At 45.3% G+C, this 15,872-nt stretch overlaps 2 protein-coding genes across 13 annotated transcripts in view; both read left to right on the plus strand.

Annotated features, from left to right (window-relative positions):
• The window catches only part of LOC121032735 (microtubule cross-linking factor 1-like), a 2,221-nt gene extending 1,227 nt beyond the window's left edge, over positions 1-994 (plus strand). Inside the window, exons 2-3 of the mRNA XM_040478499.1 lie at positions 6-634; positions 970-994. Of these exons, the coding sequence (XP_040334433.1) occupies positions 6-634; positions 970-994 (654 nt within the window). The remainder of the gene's footprint in view (positions 1-5; positions 635-969) is intronic.
• The window catches only part of MTCL1 (microtubule crosslinking factor 1), a 130,194-nt gene continuing 114,328 nt past the window's right edge, over positions 7-15,872 (plus strand). For all 12 annotated transcript variants that reach the window (XR_005791743.1, XM_040479381.1, XM_040479387.1 and 9 more), the window contains exons 1-3: positions 7-587; positions 9,794-10,018; positions 11,619-11,777. Coding sequence is in view for 11 of the 12 variants with exons in the window: in XM_040479381.1 (XP_040335315.1) it covers positions 9,821-10,018; positions 11,619-11,777 (357 nt within the window). In the remaining variant the exon portion in view is untranslated. The remainder of the gene's footprint in view (positions 588-9,793; positions 10,019-11,618; positions 11,778-15,872) is intronic.

A 15,872-nucleotide genomic window follows, 5' to 3' on the forward strand; every position in this document is an offset into this window, starting at 1 on the left:
CCAAGGGCCGCAAAGCCAAACGCGGCTCCGGGGCGCCCCCCGCCCGTGCCGCCGGGCCGCCGGTCCCCGCCGCCCCGATCCCCGCCGTGATCCTCGCCGTGACCTCCGCGGCCGGCTCCCCGGCTCCAGGCTCGCGCATCAGCCACACGGACAGCAGCTCCGACCTCTCCGACTGCCCCTCCGAACCCCTGTCCGACGAGCAGCGCCTGCTCCCCGCCGCCAGCAGCGACGCCGAGTCTGGCACGGGCTCCAGCGACCGGGAACCGCTGCGAGGAGCCGCTACGACGAGCCCCGCGGCTCGGGGGGCGCCGCCCGGCAGCCCCGAGCCCCCCGCGCTCCTTGCCGCGCCTCCCGCCGCCGGCGCCTGCCTCGGGGGTCGGAGCAGCCCGGGCGGGGTCCCCGCGGGGTCCCTGGGAACTGGTGTGGCGGAGGATGCCGGGGGACGCGCGCCGTTCGAGCGAACGGTCCCCGGGATCCCCAAGGACCCCGGTCTTGGCGAGCAGACCCGACTGATCCCGGCGGCCGCGGTGGAGGAGGAGCTGCTGCGGGAGATCGAGGAGCTGCGCTCGGAGAACGACTATCTCAAGGTGAGCAGCCGGCTCCGCCGCGGGTGTCCCGGAGGCCACCCCGAAAGGTCTGGGTGCGGGCGGGGACCCGCGAGCCCTGCCTGCCCGGTCCTGACCAGCCCGTTCTCTCTTCTGCCCTTCACTTTCCCGCCCCCGCACACACTGGGCGTTGGGAACTTAAGCTAAAACTTCTGGAAGGAGCAGCAAGACCTGTGGGTCCGGGCGGGTTCCCACCCCACTTAGCTTTTCTTGTTTCTTGAAGTCTTGCTTCTTCCTGCTGACGTCTTTGCCTCTGTTGATGTGCCGGGAGAGAGGTGGCCAGAATCACATTTTGGATACACAGCCGACCCTCCGTGGGGCCAAAACATGCACACCCTCACCTGTGGGATCTGGCTACCCCTAGCCAAGGAGCTCTGGTCCCGGCCTAGGGCTGGTGCGTGTAGGTTCTGGAGCCTGCAGTGGGTCAGGCTGCGGATGTGCCAGATGCTTTTCCTGCGTTTACAGAACGTGAGACCCCTCTATTTTCTCGGAGGGGGGTGCTCCCAGTGTTTCGGTGATACACCTTTAGTTCAGGGGCCCCATGAGGGTGGCCTGTGTTGAGGGACAAGGAGTTGGCAGGTTTGGCCTGCCTGTCCTTTGTAGGCGTCCACAAGCTGGTGTTTTGTGTCAGGAGAGACCCCTTGATTTCCCCCAGCACTCCAGCACTTTTGAGGGAATTGCAAACCTCTGCCCCCCTACCTCTGAGGATTTTTCCTAAGGGCCTGCTAGCTAGCAATGGCCTTTTGGTCTCGTTAGCTTTGGGGCACTCGATCTGACTTCCATCTTTTCTCCCAAGAGGAGGTCAGGTTGGTCCTGCAGAACAGAGGACTTACAGTGTTGGGGGAAGGGGGTTCAAGACAGTTGAAGTGACTTGAGAGAAAATAAGGGGGGTAGTACGGGGGGGCAACTGTTTTAATTTATTGTAGTGCTCAAGTTAGTGAATAACTACAGCGGTACCAATCTTTTCACGTTTCTGTTAAGATGATAACATATATCTCCGAAACCAGTGGATGTCCCTCCTTCATCTGGGTGATGTGACTTGTACTTTTTCTCAGCAAACACTGAATGTATCCAGATGAGGCCCAGGCTTTGGCCACTGGGACCAAGGGCATGGCCTTTTAAGGTGGTTAAGTGTGAAGTTCAGACTGCTGACAGAATAGTATTCTGAACCTAAACTTCTTATCAGGAGCTGCTCTCCCCAAATGAGCCCAGTCGTTGTTTTGTCTGCAAAGATGTGGCAGTGAGGCAGAGGAGAGGTGAGACCAGATTGGGAGTTGGGAGTAAGATGTTTCAAGTAGTACATTTGCCTGTGTCACCCACTCTTACGTAATAGACAACAGAACGGTTTTCAAAGGTGCTGAAGAGAAAGGGCAGTGATAGCATATGTGACTCCATTTTGAAATCGCCGCTTTTGTAAATCTTCAGCAAATGTAAACTCCCTAAGGGCCAGAAAGATTACCTTGTCCGGTTATAGCTCCAGCCCTCAGCATGATCCCAGACCCCCAGTGTTTCTGACTAAATGGTGTTTATCCAAATCACGACCTGCTAAGCGACAGAAAATTGAGGGTTTCGTAAAACATGTTTCTCATCGCATCTTTGATCTTCAGGTAGGCAACAGTCATTTCAGAGTTCATTCTGAGGTGACTGTTTATTTGCTTTATCTTTTCACGTGGGTAGAGCCTCTGTGAATGAAATAGGTGTCTGACCCTGGAGTCTGATGTGGTATATTTGATATTTCAGTGATTCTTCACAACAACCTAGGGTATAATTGTTGTTATATTTGTCATAACCCCAGTTTCACAGACAAGGATGCTGAGAACCCGGAAAACTTAAATGACCAGCCCAAGGCCATCCAGCTAGGAGGTACAGCTTGTATTTTACCCGCCCCCGGAGCCTTTGCTGTTTTCACTGCACCAGGCTGCATCCCTGTTCCCAGCAAGCCTGCTTTTCTCAGCGTATACTGCTTGCTTTTGAGTTGTTTTATTAGCTTGAAATGTTCCCAATGTTTAGCTTTCCTAGGGGGCCTCTTTTCATTTTAGGCGAAAGGGCCATAATGAACCCCTCTCCACTAGCCAGTGTACAGATGGTCATATAAATCCCACTGACAGTGTTTAATTTGTGGGAAATGTTCAGTTGCTGTTTCCTGTGGAGAAAGTGTCACGGCCAACCGTTTACTCTGCCTGAGTGCATCTCCCAGCCTTTCCCCTGTCAGCAGGAGAGAGCAGGAGGTAGAGGAGCTCTGAAAGAGGCTGGGAAACCAGAAGTATGCTCACAAATATACGTGTGAGTTACATGTTTCGTTACCTAGAAGCTAAGTTACAGTAGTTCAATTTGGGAGAAAACACAGCAATCCTGGCAGACTTCTCTAGAGGTCAGTGAGCGCACCCACTTGTGCACAGTGGGGCTGTGAGCACAAGTGACCTCAGGAGTCAGAGGCAGGAGGCTTGCCTTGACAAGTTTCTAAATTGAAACTTACCTTTGGTTGCTTTGGTTGCTTCTTTTCTCACAGTAGATCAATGTGCATCCTTGATCTGCTTTCTTAGAGAACGTGGTACAGAGCTCTTGTGATTAGATAGAGCATTCTTCTATTCAAATGTTACCTACCAAGAAGAGACTTGGCCTGGGCACTTTACGTTTGTATATCCTGGAGGACTGTGACCATGATAAGTGCCACATTCTTTCCCAAGTCAGTTCTGTCACCATTACTGCACAAGACTGTCACGCTTCCTGAGCTAGCATGACCAAAGGGTAATCAAGCAGAATCATCAGGCCTGCGAAACCATAGGCGGATGTCTTACTGATGGAGACCTTCAAGTGGAATTCTCTTGGTTTTTAGCCACTCTGCTGTATTTTTTAAAATAGATGTCAACAGAGAAGTACATACCTTCGGTTGCGCAGCGTGGAGCTGCTTGGGGCGTCCCTGGCCCTGCTATCTCTTCTTCATCAGAGGGCACCAAGTTGACTAAATGAAAAATGCACAACTACTCAATCCAGGTGGCTGGCTTTTTGCGTGAAAACACAGGCAGGAAAGCAGTCTTGTCCCTTTACTCCCGATGAACTTAGATATATTTGGAAGTCTTCAGAAATTCAGGTGAGCAGTTGAATTCGGTTGTCCAAAGGCCTTTGCTCCTTTTTCAAACTGAACCCAGGCATGTTTCTCGGTGCTGAGAGCATCCACAAAACGCGGCTGGTGTGTTTCTGCCTGCCCACCTGCCTGCCACTGCCGTGTTTTGCCCAAGTGCTCTGAGATTAATCGGACCAGCCTTAGTGCTCATTGTGAACATACTAATTATGTTCTCTGTTTCCACAGGGTTTTCAGGAGAATTTAATCAGTTGAATTTATTGACCTATTTTGAAAATGTTTTTCTTTTTTTTTTTTTTAAATTTTTTAAAAGTTTATCTATTTTTGAGAGAGAGAGAGAGACAGAGACAGACTGCGAGTGGGGGAGGGGCAGAGAGAAAGGGAGACACGGAATCTGAAACAGGCTCTAGGCTCTGAGCTGTCAGCACAGAGCCGGAGGCAGGACTTGAACCCAGGAACTGTGAGATCAGGACCTGAGCCAGAGTTGGACACTTAACCAACTGAGCCACCCAGGTGCCCCCCAAAATGCTTTTGGAATTACTGGTGATGAGCTCACAATGTCCCCTCCGCATGTGCCCAAATAGTATTCTCCAAAAGTGCCAGTGCCCTGCAGGATGGATGCAGGTGGGGCTGGGGGGAAGGGTTGCTTATTTTCGCTCTGCTTTCTCTGTTATTCCTGAAGAATTATTTCTGGTTAAAACAAAAGTCACTGCTAGCTACCAGGGCAAGCAACATCCGATCCTTTGAAAGGAGTGATTCCCTAAAGGAGATGATTGGTAAGGTCATTTTTTATTTTATAGGTTGCAGTGTATCACTCCTGATCCAGCCTTACCAGCCTGTTTCTTACCAGAAGTAGTCTTTTGAGTTTCAAGCTCTGAAATGGTTTTGTTAAAATGGGCTGCTTGGATTCCAGGTGCTCAGCATGGCCCAGAAGGGAGACACACTCACAGGCAAGAATAATACAGTTCTGAACAGCTAAAGTGTTGAGCTCCTCCTCTCCCTTTCTTTTGGAAGGGTTAAAGTGGACAGTGTTCCTATTCTTTCCTGACATCCCCCTTTCCACGCCCATTCTTTATTCAGCCTGCAAAAGAGCGGCTGTAATAATCTTAGGTGGCAAGATAATGTAGACCAGGACAAACAGAGCCCATCAGCTGCTGGGTGAACTGTCACTTGGTAAACAATGGTAGCGGCCCCTGTGCCTTCTTAGCTACAGCTGGGACTGTGCAGAGAACATTTTCATTGTCCAGAGGGAAATGAGGTGGATTATTTGTATATTACAACAGACAATAGTTTCTGTCTGTAACTCCCAGAAGATGGAATTATTTCAACAGTAGCCAGACGACTGCTCCCCCTCTCCAAATTGGGTCTGTTTAAAGAAACGTTATTAAAATATTAATGTAGAACTAGTTATTGATTTCGGGTTGCTTAAAGGAGGCTATTATTTGAATAAAACTATCAGTATGATCAAGAGTTTGCATCCCTTAAGTTCAGATACGGTGCATTCAGTATCCACTGTGTTTTTAGTTTTTATTTGTGGGTAAAACTGTTTTCATTGAAATGTGTGTCATTTAATCTTGGTTTACTCTAGTGCGCACATGGTGCCTCATTATTTCTCTAATTTGATGTATATAATAAGGCTCGATCTGTTATCTGCAGGCAAAGGGGAGTAGTTGGGGAGTTTTGCATGACTTCAAGATTCCATTTTATATATGAAATTTGAAAAATAGATTTAATTAAAACTAAATTAGCTTTTTAGTGAGGTATGCAACAGACCTGATGTTAATTCAATATAAAACTTGATTAAGGGCAAGTTTTTTCTTAGTTTCTGTGTATAAAAAAACAACAGCAATTTTCTACTTTTACTTACTCTGTCTAAATTATATTTGCCAGAAACATTATATGTTCTGCTTGATTTGGTTTTCTTAAACAGTTAAATGGCAGACATTTTTAAGGTTCTGTAATACAATGTATTCTAAATTAGGGCATGCTGTCAGAAAATTAATGTAATGGTAGCTTGAAAATCACTATCCATCATGACCCTAATCTGAATAATCACAGTTTTTGCTTTTCAAATGTCTGCTGCCAGCTTACACGGTTTATAATTTGCTTTTCTTGTAACTTCTTTTCACTGAACCTGAAAACTGCTTTTTTTTCAAGGCGCTATGAAAAGAGTTGAAACACTGGCCTTGGTCCCATCTCTGCAATAGACTAGTGTTGAAAAGCCATTTAAATGTTTAGAACCTCAATTTCCTCATTTTTAAAATGGGAGTATTAATATCTTTGCTGCACATTGCAGTGTTTTTTTCTTTTCTTTTTTTTTTTTTTTTTGAGGACCAATTGAGATAATGGATATACTCACACATTGACAATTGTCAAGATCTAAAAATGTTAGCTTGCTTTATTATTTCACATGTATGGCAGGGGTTTTAAAGTATGACTTAAAGTGTATTATTGTTCCATTTGTCCCGGTTGTTGCAAATAATTCATAGTATTTACTGGAAAGAGCATGTGGGCTTGCAGTCTAGCTTCTATTTGTTAGCTATGAGGCTTTGGACAGATTTACCAGCATGAGTTTTCTCTCCTTGTCTATGAAATGGGGTAATATGTTCCTGGCAGGTTTAGTAATGAAGGGAAAATACTGAAAAAAGGATGTCTTATGTTCTACAAATATTTATTTAGATAACATATGAGTTATAAAAGCAATGATTTTATAACAATGAGTTATAAAAGCAATTACAGTCTCTCCCTAATTTTCTTTTCAGTGCAACTAATGTTGGTGATTATTTATGCCAAAAAATGTTAGCTGTTTACATCTGGAGTAATGAATGATTTGGAGGTGTGGGTTCATCTAGCCCCTAAATACTGTTTGTTTGTTTGTTTGTTTGTTTGTTTGTTTTAGCTTGTAGTGGTTGTTTACACATCTATATGACATCCAGCATTTGATATTAGGGTCGATGAGGGTCCCCCCCGGTACAAAATTTGAAAACTAGAGAACATTTTTATCCCTGGAAGTTGTATCTTATGTTTTCTTATGGCTGTATCACACTTTAAACACTTTCGTTTGAGTAACAGGTAATTCCAGGCATTAATGACTTTGGCTTTTATAGATAAGCTTTCTAGAAGGAAACATGATCACAGACACTTCCTTCCATGAACAGAATGGCCACAGTTACTGAATATTTGTATGCATGCATATACATGTTGTGATTATTGCTTATATTGAACTGTTTTTTTACTAGTTACCCAATGAAACAATTTCCTTTTAACTGTACTCAGACACAAGTGTGGAGAATAGGCTCTTTCTGAAAGTCAGATTTATCATATACATGGTGAAACCTGAGGAAAACTTGACCTTGATTTTGAAGATTCAGGACCAGTCACCTAATCTTTACTAGAAGATTGACATCCATAAGGCCTGTTTTAAATAAGCTTGCAGTCTGCAGTTGGTCTCCCCTAGCATGGGTCGGGTCAAGGGCAAGGCTCCCACACAGCGGCATCACAGCCTCAGCGTAGGGATTGGGCGTCAGTCTGCCAACTTCTTCTTTGCTAGAGGTTGGCAAGCACCTTCCCGAAAGACCTGTGTTCTCCAGTTCCCCGAGGAGCCCAGCCTGTCCATCCCGTTCATATATGTAGATCAACTGACTGGCTTCCGTGCTTGGTCCATGAGCTCCTAGTCCCAGCAAATTTTCTGATGAGGAACGAGACTTACAGGAAGAGATCTCCATGAAGGAAAAAAGAACATTAAAAAAAAAAAACTTGCTTATACTTCACAACATTTTCAGTGTTAATATTTACCTTTTTTAAGGCACACTAGAGCATCCTATGTTTTTAGTGGGGTTGTGACTGCTGCTATAGAAATTTTGTAAGAACACTCAGAAGCAGAGAAGAAAAGACATTTTATTCATGTGACCACTGGGAAGTGGCAAAGCTTTCTTCTTTAACATCCGTTCTTCTTGGTAGCCCATTCAGACAAGCTCCATTTGGAGTCATAGTCAGTTGAGTAAGTCATTGTCTTAGTTAGGGTAGTGTGGGCAGATTAGGGAGAATCTACAGACTGAGGTTTGCGGGTATGAGATACCACACCTGTGCTCCTTCCAGTAGACGGCTTCGTATGATCGAGGTTGCCTGGACAGCTGTCTTTACCCTGTCTGTGCCAATTTGTGTTTTTCCATACAGATTCCCAATTTATTTGTTACACTTACACTTAATCTTTCCCAGGATAAATTACTCTTCAGGAGATTCCCTTCTGGTCAATTTCTTGTCTACCTGAGGCTTTGATGTTGGGAAACTCTTGTTCTTTATTATAAGTAAATCTCTGCTTTTAAGAACAAACGCAGGATTAGCGAGGGTAGAGAGAATCCAGAAACAAACTGAATAGCAGGCCAAGACCTGACAACTTAAGGTGTCTGTGTCACGGAGAGTTTTTTTCCTTGACCCTCAGGGTTAATTGAACAAAACAAATGGGAAAGACTGAGTGTATCCTAGTCTGGAGGCATTTAAACCATCAGTTACCAAACTAATCAAGAAAATTCCTAGAATGTTTTTCTTAATCTCCCACCCTCCAAATTACTCCTCGTTAAAATCTTTTGTAATATTTCAATAGAATTTCTGTCTCGCATATTGCAGCTACATCTGTGGGTCTGGGAAAAATTTTTCGTGATTCAGTTACAAGACTGGAACGACGCAAGGGTGCATTTAAGTTAGATTTTGGTCATCTTTACGATTTGGTCTTTGTAGGTATTGACCGATGTTTATGTGTGTTCTTCCCACAAATACTTATCGAAGACTTGCTGCGTGGCTCACACTACTCTGGGCGCTGTGAATGCAGAGGAACAGACACACAAGGGGTCTGCCCTCCCAGAGCTTACATTTCAGTATGGGCGACAGACAGGAATAGGAAGAAGCACAAATAACTTTTAGCCAGTGGTGGTAAGGGATGGAGAGAAAATAGAGAAGGCAAGGGATTAGAGACCTGGTGGGGATGGGTGGTCAGGGAAGGCACTTTGTGTGTACCTTCTGGCTTATGTGATAGTGAGCTCTGTAAAAGCTGGGGAGGAACAGAGAGGGCCAGGAGTCCTGGCCCTATGAGACCAGCAGTGTGGCAGGGAAGAAGGAGGCAGCTCAGAGGCCTTGGGGAGGACATTTCTCAGCGCAGCGGGAATCCCCCTGGAGGCTTTGAAGGGTATGGTCTGAGTTCCATAGTAGAGGATAACTCCGGGTGGAGAATGGGCTAAAGGGGAGGCAGGGAGCCCCGCACAACTTGTCTATGTGTGCAGCTGCTCCCTTGGGAGGGATGAAGGCAGGGAATAACAGTGGTGTGCAGCCATCACAGGTAAGAGAGCGCCCTGCAGGTTTGTGGCTGTGTTGGACTGAGAGCACTGGAATGACTGTGGAATGGGAGGGAAAGAGGAGGGCCAGAAACCACTCCTGGGTTTCTCCTGAACCTTCATGCTGAAGGTCCTGAACCTCCTGGCGTCTTCATGCTGGTGCCAGAATCAAGTGGAGATAGGAAATAAAGCCCAGGTGGATGAAAAACGCCACCCCAGTGTGTATTTGACATCATGCAAAAGGTTGTACCTTTGAAATTGAGTCACGTAGTCAGTGCTGAGATTTGTATGGTGGTACAGAGTTTTTAGAGACATTTGCAGGAATGTTATAATTCCAGGGCATTTCCGTTTTACAACCCCACTAAAGTTTATGTCCTTTGAAGGAGGGCTCTGTCCAACTCCTCTTGACATCTAGATTGTGTCTTAGAGATACAAGTTTAGGTCAATGTTTGGTGTGAATCTAAAGGTTTAGTTATCTGCAGAGCCGATTTCATTTATGATTCTGATTATGTAAGAAAATATGAGGAGGGGAATAAGGCTGGCAGGCTGCAGTGAATAGTCCATCCTGGTTTTTAGCTTCTGGATCCATGAGATTTGAATAGACATCTGAGGATATTGTCTTGTGTGACCATTTCCAGAGGTCCTGTCACACAGGTGTGGCCATAAGCCGGTGGGTGAGTGTACAGGTGGTTAATATTTAGTATTGCTGAGCAGGGGGACACAGGAGACACCATCCTTTTTCTGGTGGCTTATGAGTCAACTCCATCTGGCTTGTGTAGGATGAATTGGACGAACTCCGTGCTGAGATGGAAGAGATGAGAGACAGTTACCTAGAGGAGGATGTTTACCAGCTGCAGGAGCTTCGGCGAGAGCTGGACCGTGCTAATAAAAACTGCCGAATCCTGCAGTACCGCCTCAGGAAAGCAGAGCAGAAGAGTCTGAAAGTGGCTGAGACTGGTCAGGTGGATGGCGAGCTCATCCGGAGTCTGGAGCAGGATTTAAAGGTGAGTGAGCTGATCAGGGTTGAAGGGCGGCTTATTCCCAGAAGGGGCTGCAGGGGTAGGGGAGGGGCGCGATCACAGATCTGAGACTGCAGCCCTCGGCCCCACTCACACAGGGTCCTGATGTTCCGGTGGTGTTGCTCTCTCAACAGATTCCAGCATAAACATTCTTCCTTCCCCTGATGGCTTATAGGGTATGTGTAGTCCTATGGCTTTGACAGAAGGGAAAGAAGTCGTAGTAAGGGATCTACAATTAAAAAAAAAAATGAAAGAATTGATATCCGCCACTTAGCCTGACAGTTGTGTAGAATTCTACGGAAACGCCTTCTTAAAATTTGGAATATTTAAAAAATCTATTGATTATCAATTCAGTGATGGTCAAAGGCCACTCATAAAGGTTGACTATAATCACTTAACCTTTTTACTGTTACTTAAGTTTCTAGAATGCAGAAACCTGAAATGACCATAACCCAGGTGTAGAGGTTTGATTTAACCGAAGGAGAGAGAGGATCATAACTAATCGTCTAAAGCTAATTGTCTAAGGTGTTTTTGAGAAGCACTGGCAGAAGTGGGAATGAGGTGAAGAAATTCCAGACTTTCTACCATTTGCTCTCTCCATGGGTAGCGTGGCTTCTCCTGTGCCGTGATTATCAAATCATTTATCAAGAGGTGAATAATGCATAATGTCCTCCTCATTATGGGAGCACTTATGAAATCTCATTTCGCCTTTCATTATGATAACAGGAAAAGAATCTTTGTAATTGTATCAAATCTATAAACCCCTAGCAAAATGTCATTCAGTGGGATGTAAGGGTGATTTATATTTCTTTTGCAAAATCTTTCCTTGTTTCCTTTTAGAAGGTTGAAAATGTTTAACTGCTTTTAACATTCAGATATTTTACTACTGTAGACAATTTAAAACCTGACCGTATCATTTTACAGGATTATTTCGATTTTTTTTTTTAAAGCAGGTGGGTTTAGTATTATCTTAAGGAACAGAACTATTGATTGATTGGTTGGTTGGTTGATTATTGTTATTGTTACCATTATTTCTAATTTATCATTAAAGCATGTGTGCCTGGGCAGAACTGGCATTCTTGGTGATACTCTGTAAGGAGGTAGGGCTATTCACAGTAGCCTTTTAATCCAGATAAAAAGGTTGTATCCTTGCTCATAATGTGGATTTCATGTTTGAAACTAATACCTCCTCTTTTATTATTTTTTTTAATTTTTTTTTTCACGTTTATTTATTTTTGGGACAGAGAGAGACAGAGCATGAACGGGCGAGGGGCAGAGAGAGAGGGAGACACAGAATCGGAAACAGGCTCCAGGCTCTGAGCCATCAGCCCAGAGCCTGACGCGGGGCTCGAACTCACGGACCGCGAGATCGCGACCTGGCTGAAGTCGGACGCTTAACCGACTGCGCCACCCAGGCGCCCCTATACCTCCTCTTTTAAAGAGAGGCTTGTTAATATTTCCAGGGTCTTTGCCCTTTACTGTGATATCATATCACTTAATGATTCTGCCTCAAAAGTTGTTCTAATGTGCCTTTAGCACGCAGAAAGCTTCCCGTTTTGATGACTATCTCTGTTGGTTGATACAGGTAGCCAAAGATGTATCTGTTAGATTGCACCACGAACTTGAAACCGTGGAGGAAAAGCGTGCTAAAGCTGAAGATGAAAACGAAAGTCTCCGACAGCAGATGATTGAAGTGGAAATATCCAAGCAGGCCCTCCAAAATGAGCTGGAGAGACTGAAAGAGGTAATCCCAAAATGTATGGGGATTTCTTTCTTGGGTTTAACTGTTGGGGGTTTGGGGACTCCAGGTGTCCCATTTGGTGAACTATGGTTTATTAGTATGGCCCAGAAACCAAGAATGGTTTTTACGTTTTTCATAGCCTTATAAAACAACAACAACCACACAAAAATAAACCCAACAAAGCAGGGAAGACTGTGACAAAGACAGTATGTTGTTTGCAAAGCCTGAAATATTTGCTGTCTGGCCCGCTACAGAAAAGGCTTGGTGAACCGTGGTCTAAAGCTATTTTTTTTTTTTTTTATATAATTTTCATTCAGATGAGCTGGCCATTAATTCCTCTTATGGGCCCAAATGGAGTATATTATTACTAGAATACAAAATTAAGCAGTAGCTTTTTTCTTGAGTCTTCTTTTCCAATGAGCTGGAAAATATGTTATGGTTATCTACTAAACCTGTGTAAACAGATAATAGGCGTATGCCCCCTATAGCTATTATTCAGCCAATATGGTTTATTATTATTATTTTTTAATGTTTATTGATTTTTGAGATAGAGAGAGACAGAGCATGAACAGGGGAGGGGCAGAGAGAGAGGGAGACACAGAATCTGAAACAGGCTCCAGGCTCTGAGCTGTCAGCACAGAGCCTGACGCGGGGCTTGAACTCATGGACCATGAGATCATGACCTGAGCCGAAGTCGGATGCTTAACCGACCAAGCCACCCAGGCGCCCTGCCAATATGGTTTAAATATAGGTTTTTCTTTTCTTTTTATTTTAGGGAGTGAATGTATTCTAGCACAGCGATCTAGAAAATGAGTGTGTGTGTGTGTGTGTGTGTGTGTGTGTGTGTATTTCCTTTGCATACAGTACTGCAAATACTGTTTTGTTGTTGGCTTCCATTATAAGGAAGTCCACAAAACCATTCCTCATCCATCCAGCCATGCATCTGCCCACACTTAATTCAGTCTCTGTACCAGGCCCTGGGGATGCAGCTAGGAATATGGCAGCACAGCCTCTGTTACTGAGATGTTTATGGTTCAACTTGACATGTGGATATTTCTACTTCCCCACCACCATCCCCTCACAGCCAGTCAGGTGCCCTGCTGTTCCTTGAGTCTGGGAGTGAGGGATGGTAGCCAACATTCTTTTTCCAGGGATCCATACCCCTGGGACTCAGTCCCTCACCTTGAGGTCTCTGCTAACATCTCACCTCAGCCACCTTCCCCTCCACACTTGCATATTCAAGTTGCCCCTGCCTCCACCCTGGCCATCCTGATCCGTCTTCCCATCTGACACATTATGGATTTTGGTCAATTACTTGTATGTTGTCAGCACTTGTCTGAAAATGCCACGGGTTTTATTTCTTTGTTGCCTTCACTAATGTGCCTCCAGAACTTGAGCTGTGTGGGAAGAGGATTTGTCTGGGTAGTTCACTGTGGGGTCCCTGTGCCTAGAACAGTGCCTGGCACTTAGGCGGTGGTGGCATCAGGGAATCACAGGGTGGGGGAGTGAATGAAGGGCAGAAACGTGGAGCTGTGGTGACCACAGCTTGCCTAGGGACACAGTGAGCTTCCCAGTGGAGGGGGTAGAGTCTGAGAATGTTCTTTCTTCATGGGTAACCCTTGCTCCTTAACTTTCACATACACTTACCCCTGTGACTGGGGGAATTTCTCCTCTCCTTGTGGGTCTTTTTACCTCTACTAGTAATTTACTTCTTTCTTTCTACTTTTTCTTTTTTTTCAAGTTTATTTATTTTTGAGAGAGAGCACACATGTGAGCAGCGGAAGGGTAGAAGGGGAGAGAGAGAGAGAGAGAGAGAGAGAGAGAGAGAGAGAGAGACGGAGAATCCCAAGCAAACTCCACGCTGTCGGTGCAGAGCCCGATGACGGACTTGATCCCACAAACCATGAGATAATGACCTGAGCTGAAATCGAGAGTCCAAGAGGCAGATGCTCAGCTGACAGTCACCTAGGCACCCCCTTTTTTCCTCCTTTGACCTAAGTTTGCCAGAAGGTTTGCCATAATAGTTTCTTTTCCCAAAATTTCCAGTTTGAGCCTTACCTTAAGGGTATAGAAAATATCTTAGGAATATATTTTATAAATTTTACATGTGTGTATGCTTACCTATAAGTATATAAGTCACATATACACATAAATGAGGAAATAAATATATTTAAAGCAAACAAAGCTGCTCTTGCACACGTCAGTGGATTTGCCTAGGACTTGGCATCAGGTCACAAATAGCTTCTGAGGGAGAAGAAATGATTGCTGACGTTCAAAGCCAGGCAAGGGTGAGGCAAGGATCTTCAGAGACCGTGATGTTGGCTCAGGCTGGATGTATGCAGAGGAGGTGACAGGGCCAGCCTGTCCCTTCCACTGTGGGTTAAAATTACTCACAGAGAATGCTCGATTGGAATGCCATCGGTATTTTACCTCCAAGGTGCAGTCAGCCTGGTACGACTGCTTATTTCCACCAGACTTCTAAACGAACTGTAAGAACTGACAGGAGCCTGAGGAGGGTAGGTGCGGAAGACTGTACTGGAGGCAGCGAACGATGGGACCAGGCGATCCAAGGTTCAGAGGTGGTAGAGGAGGTATTTACTGCAAAGTGCCAGGTGTGGTCTCCAGGAATGGGTTCTTTTTACCGATGCCAGAAAAGAATACGCCATGAGCTTTGCTCCCAGGCAAGGATACTATTTTCTCTATCTTGAGTTTTGCTCGGTAGTAAATTTCACCTCCGAAATTTCGTAAATGGATAAATCACATTCTGGAAAAAGCAAGGAGAGTTCGTGCATTTCACGCATCTCTACGTGACAGAAGTAGTTGCAGAGGACTGTGTCCTCCCCCCGCCCCCGCCTCCCTCAACCTCAGAGAACAATGAAATAGCTCACCTCTGTGCCCCTTCTGCTCTGGGGCTGCTGCTGAGGCTTCTCTCTAAAGCTTCAGACTGCCTTTTCAGCTGCCTGGGGGACTTCCCCATGATGGATTTCTCCTTGCACTTCAAACTCAGAGTATCCAGAAACAGACTTGCCACCCTCATCCCCACGTGAATCTCCTCCGTCTTTCCCATTTGTACTAACGGTGCCACCGTCCTGTTAGTCACTCGGGCTTAAGCAATGGCACTGCTCCTTAAACCTCTCTTATTGTGCACATTGCAATCACCTGTTTTGTGCTTCAGGCTCTGCTCTTCTTCTTTTGCTGTCTTAGGGAAATTTTTAGACCCTCTGTTCTATCCATGCTTTGGTCTTCTCTCAAGTGACTGTTTGAGGGCTGACCCTATGCAATCAACACGTTAAAGGCAGGTACTTCAGTTTCTCCCTTCTCTGTTTTATCTTCTACATTCCCTTAAATCTGACAGTGTGACTCTTTAGCGTGACACAGAGGACCCTTCCTGCTGGGGGCCATCCCTGTCTCCCAGCTGGTTTTCCCACTCCACTGCTGTAAACCCTGGAGTGAAATAAAAGGCAGCAGAGCATGGTGAGAAGAATCTGTGCCCTTTGGTCCCTTTTGAACTAACAGAGTGGGTCCTAGAAAAGTCACTCTCTCCATTGATAGATAAGATGATTAAAGAGGGTTGGCAAAACTGAGAACAAACAGGGTTGATGGGGGGTGGGAGGGAGGGGAGGGCGGGTGATGGGTATTGAGGCGGGCACCTTTTGGGATGAGCACTGGGTGTTGTATGGAAACCAATTTGACAATAAATTTCATATTTTGAAAAAACAAAAGAGGGTTGGCAATATGAAACCATGAGGAATTGCCCCTTCTGGTTAGCTAGTTTGCTCTCCTGCTTCCTTGTGCCTATTCACATCATGGTCTGTGCACCCAACACCCATATACTCCTCCACTTGTGCAGGCCCGAAACATTTTTGCCTTTTTGGAGAGTATATTTCTTCTAGTACTCAACTCTATGGTGGAACATCTCAACAGGCTGAAAGTAGTTAATCTTAGCTTGGTTTCAGCTTCTTAAAGATTGCCCAAGTGCTTCCTCTGAACAGTATTTCATTCTACCAAAAATTTTTGAATACTTGTTATATGTTATTATATGTTAGACACAGTAATAACTGGCCAAGTTAGTTGGCACTTGCAAGGGACAGGGACATG

The sequence above is a fragment of the Herpailurus yagouaroundi genome, unplaced genomic scaffold (assembly GCF_014898765.1).
Source record: "Herpailurus yagouaroundi ecotype Mexico unplaced genomic scaffold, PumYag 142, whole genome shotgun sequence".
NCBI classification, from domain to species: domain Eukaryota; kingdom Metazoa; phylum Chordata; class Mammalia; order Carnivora; family Felidae; genus Herpailurus; species Herpailurus yagouaroundi.